The sequence below is a fragment of the Caretta caretta genome, chromosome 1 (genome assembly GCF_965140235.1).
Source record: "Caretta caretta isolate rCarCar2 chromosome 1, rCarCar1.hap1, whole genome shotgun sequence".
Lineage (NCBI taxonomy): Eukaryota > Metazoa > Chordata > Testudines > Cheloniidae > Caretta > Caretta caretta.
Genome location: NC_134206.1, coordinates 271,947,394 through 271,951,998, shown reverse-complemented (window position 1 = coordinate 271,951,998; position 4,605 = coordinate 271,947,394). Strand labels below are relative to the sequence as shown.

The 4,605-nt window shown below is 47.6% G+C and overlaps 1 protein-coding gene across 3 annotated transcripts in view; it reads left to right on the top strand.

The window, feature by feature from the left end:
- The first annotated feature begins 197 nt into the window (after positions 1-197).
- The window catches only part of NUDT4 (nudix hydrolase 4), a 55,112-nt gene continuing 50,704 nt past the window's right edge, over positions 198-4,605 (top strand). The window contains exon 1 of one of the 3 annotated variants that reach the window (XM_048835594.2): positions 198-637. In XM_048835594.2, the coding sequence (XP_048691551.1) occupies positions 539-637 (99 nt within the window). In that variant the 5' untranslated portion in view covers positions 198-538. The remainder of the gene's footprint in view (positions 638-4,605) is intronic. The other 2 variants (XM_048835590.2, XM_048835593.2) reach the window with 2 other exon arrangements.

The window sequence follows — 4,605 nt, the reverse complement described above, 5'->3', positions numbered from 1 at the left end:
TACGCCCCGCCCCGCCCTGCGCTCCCGTCCCCTTCCCTTCCCTTCCCTTCCCTTCCCTTGTGCTCCAGCTCCGCTCGCCTCCCTCCGCCTCGCCAGCCCCGCCCGCCTCTGAGCTCCCTCCCCCTTCTCTCTCTCTCACGCGCGCGCGCGCTCCGCTCCCCCGCCCCTTCCCGGGCCTGGCGGCGCCTGCGCAGTGCGGCGGGGAGGCGGTGGCGCGCGGGGGGCCGCGCGGGCGCAGGAATGTGCGTTACAGTTAAATAGTGGGCGCAGGGGCTGCCGCCGCGGCGCTCGGAGCTGGGCAGCGCAGGGAGGCGGCGGTGGCGAGCCGCTAGGCTAGGCAGGGCAACGGGTGGGCTCCATGGCGCGGCTCCCTAGGCGGTAGCAGCGGCGGTGGCGCCGGCGCCTCGCTCCTGTGAGAGACGCTTCCCCGCCGGGACCGAGCGGAGCTTGGCCGCGGCCGGTGCCGGGCGGAGCGGGGCCGCGTCTGCCGGGCGCGCCGGGGCTTGGGGCGGGCGGCGGCCGGGGCACCTCCGCCTCTATGATGAAGCTGAAGCCGAACCAAACGCGGACCTACGACCGGGAGGGCTTCAAGAAGCGGGCGGCGTGTCTGTGCTTCCGCAGCGAGCGGGAGGACGAGGTGAGCGGCCCGGGGCAGCGGCGGGGCAGGGCCCTGAGCTGGGCACTGGGGTGGGGCGGGGTCCGGGGCTGGTTCCCCGCGCCGGAGCCAGGCTGCGGGGCTCCCATCGCCCGTCCCCGCCGCTCCCTTTGTCCCGCGCGGGGTGTCGGGGGAAGGGGCTGTTCCGTGGGGAGTCCCGCTCTCTTCCCACTTCCCTGGCCCCGGGGCAGGGTAGCGGCAGCCGCATGGCTGGGTGCGAGACGCTGTCCCTCCCAGGCTCCGCGGCGCTTGCCTGAGGCCCGATCGGATCGCTTTGCGGTCTAGGGCGCCGGTCCTAGCGCGGCGCTTCGCCTTGGCGAGCCCGGGGCGCTGGGAGGCGGGCGGCCAGCTCCGGGTTTCAGACAGAACATGTCCCGGTGACGCTGTGAAGAAAGGTGGCGGGGGGCGGGGTGTCTCAGACCTCTCGGCTGTTGTACGGTGAATGGGGGCTAAAAGCCGTCTGTTCACATCACTGGTTCCGCGCATGTGGCAAAAGCGGCATCATCTCGGCATAACCCGTGCGCATCGCCCTGCCGGGCGTCTCGTTCCACTTGCGCACCCGTCGGGCTCCAGCAGGCGAAGACATGTATGTCTCTCTTTCAAAGTATAACGTAGCGAAGCATCACTTCGATTACTTTCTTTCATGTGTTTCAACTTCATTATTTCGGGGGACAGATATTTGGGACTGTCACCATTTTATAATCAACAAACCCAGCGTGTAAAGCGAAGTGCTGACAGATAGGCGGCACCAGCTGTGATTTGTGGCCAGAATCGTTATAGTGGGCGAAAACGGTTTCTCTGAATCTATTGTGTTTTAGTTTGTAGGCTATTTAGAATTATGACTTGACTGTACAGCAGTCTTCGTGCTGACGTTAACCAGAACATGATTAGCTTACAATAACTTCTTAAATGCTGACTTTCTCTTAATTAAATGTATATTCATTATTTGCACTTTTTTTTACCAAACATTTGATAACGGGATTTGTAATTTAACAGATTGTACTACATATATTTGAAGATGAGGCATGCTTGGTGTGTGACAACATAGTGTTATGATGAATTTGGGATAAACCTGATTGTGCCCTTCTAATGAATTTGTGTAGTTGTCTTGGATTTTTACTTGTCATTGAAAGAACTTTGAGTCTTTAGCACAGAGTTTTGTGGAGAATGAACACTTTACAGTTTAAAAATATTGCATAGACATTTTCTACATTGCACTGAATTTTAGAGGAAAGTTGAAATGGTGAATTTAGATGTGAGCAGGGTCTTATGTTGCAGCAAATATAGGCGGCAACAAAGTTCTGTACCCTTAATCAAGGTCAATTGCACAGGCAGTCATTTAAGAACTTTTTTTGATGGTTGCATTGCACAATGTAATTAGACATTATCTGTGACTTGGAAGCATGAACACTAGAAACTTGAGTTAATAATGTTTTTAAATAACTAAAATGGTCATGAAACTTATCTACCAGAAATTTAAGACTTGGATGTTCTCCCCCCCCCCCCTTCATCTGCATATGGGAAGATGTGTTTTCTAAAGACACCATCTTGCAGGTTTCTTATTCCTAGGACATGGCACCTTAGTTTGAGACAGCAGAAGTTCCTTATCAGAGTATCGACCCTTGAGGTCTGCAATAGCTGGGGGGACTATCCTAACTTCTGGACATTCCACTCAATTCCTCCTTTACCATGGCTTGTAAAGGAGCAACCTGCAAGAGACTATGCCCTGGTCCACACTACAAACTTGTCAGTATAACTGTGTTGCTCAAGAGTGTGAAAAATCCACACTCTTGGGGAATGCAGTTATACTAACCAAACTCTCAGTGTAGATAGTGCTCGTGCTTTCTCTGGTTGGTCGCATCTTCACTAAGTGCTACAGCAGCATTGTAGGTGTAGACAAGCTCCATGTCTCCTCAGCTATTGCACCACCTTTTCTTTGGATCCCGGCAGCACTTCAGGTGTTCTGGCACACTTCAGTGCTTCTGCAGTTGTTTTTCTCAAATTTGAGTGCCTAGCTCAGTACTCAGGAACTGCTGGTTTTTGCCTTTCTTGGTGCCCAAACAACTGTTTTGTTCAGCACTGTTACAGCTTTCTTGTCTCACTGAATCAGAAAAAGAAAAGGAGTACTTGTGGCACCTTAGAGACTAACCAATTTATTTGAGCATAAGCTTTCGTGAGCTACAGCTCACTTCCACAGATGCATACTGTGGAAACTGAATCAGGTGACATTAGCCAGTTGTAGGTGTTTAATTGCAGTGTAGACAGAACCTGTTTTTTCACAGCCCAGAGCAACAAAAGTTTTGCTGACATAAGTGCTGCTGTAGACATGGCCTTAGTTTAGGTGTTCAGAAATATACTGTTTCTTTACATTCCACATACTCCTTTCCACCCAGACAACTCCATTGAACAGCTAGTCATTTGTTGAATTAACTCTTAAGTCACATGAACTATATCATGTAACCTCAATAGAAGGTATGAAAAAGCAGTAACTTAAAATTCTTAATTTCATTAGATTCTTTGTGTTCCTCAAACCTCTTGTTAGGCTCCTGGTGTATGTTCATCACTTGTTCATATTACTTAGCCTAGTGCTTTCAGGAACACTTGGGGTGTACTCTCTAGTATAGCCTCCCCAGTTTGCTTTTGAGATGGGGCTTGCCAAGTGCTGTAGTAAATTCCAAACAATTAGCTGCTGTAATTAGAGTTCATCCATATCTGCATTTAGCATGCATTAACCTCTTTTTGGTACTGTCCAGGACACCCTGAGAGCGTACACTTTTTTAAATGTGATGCAGTCAGATTGTAAATTAAATCTTTTATGTATCATATTCAAGGCTGGCAAACTCCCCAAACCAGAAGTGTATAGAAAGATGCACAGGTTATCTATTTTGACTTACGTTGAATGTCAATACATTTCTTAAAAGCAATGTTGTTGCCTATGTAGCATCATATATAAAAGCATTTACTGTATAGCATAATATAAAAGCTCAAAGAAGCAACTAGCATGTACATGTAGTGAATGTTTGCCTCCTTTTGTATTGTAGCTCCTTATTGATCTCTGTATTCTTTTTTGTGGGGAACTTAATAAAATAGAAGGATCTCCTGCCTGATTTCGTCTGAGCTGTTTCGAACAATGTCTCCTTATTAGTAGGATCACTTTTTCTTCTGTACAGGCCTGGATTGAATGAACTTTCCAAATGGTTAGCTTTGATGTAAAAATCTGTCTGGCTTCTGTGCATTTGAAAGACCAGTTCTGTTCATGTTGCATCCCTGCAGACTGGAGTTACTTAGGATATGTCTGTCCTAGGAAAAAAGGTGTAGTTTTAAAACTTTATCTGATTGAATTAGGGTTTACCTGAGCTGTGTTTAAAAACACAAATGTCTTCTGTACACTAAGATTTTAATATTTAGCTAATACATGTTAAAAATGCGTTCTTTTGCCTAGAAAACGTGGCCACATACCCTGTCTTGATTATGGGAGAGTGTTTTTAAAAATTAGTTAATCTGACATTAAGGTGTCATATGCGCTGTTGCATCCGTGTTGGTCTCAGGATATTAGCGACACAAGGTTCAATAAAAGATATTTCCTTACCCATCTTGTCTCATCAAGATGTCATGTTTAACTTAATTTTAAAAAAGTGACCTTGTTTTTAAAACCACCATTTCCCCCAGTAAATAAAAGTCCTAACTGAGTGTCTGAAATGTGCTTTAGGCAGTATATAATACCTAAATCTGGGGGCATAGGGCTTTTGACTGGAACATATTCTGCTCCCTTAACTGTCAGAGTAGAATTTGTTCACAGGTATATTGCAAAGTTTTTGTTCAGTGGAGTTTTCTATTAGTGCTGGCTTGACAGAGGATGGTCTTGGTTTTGTAGTGTTCTATAATGTTGATATTAGGCCAGTTTGACGTGTTAAGTTTTTGATTTCTTTGGACCTAAAGAATTTTGGAGC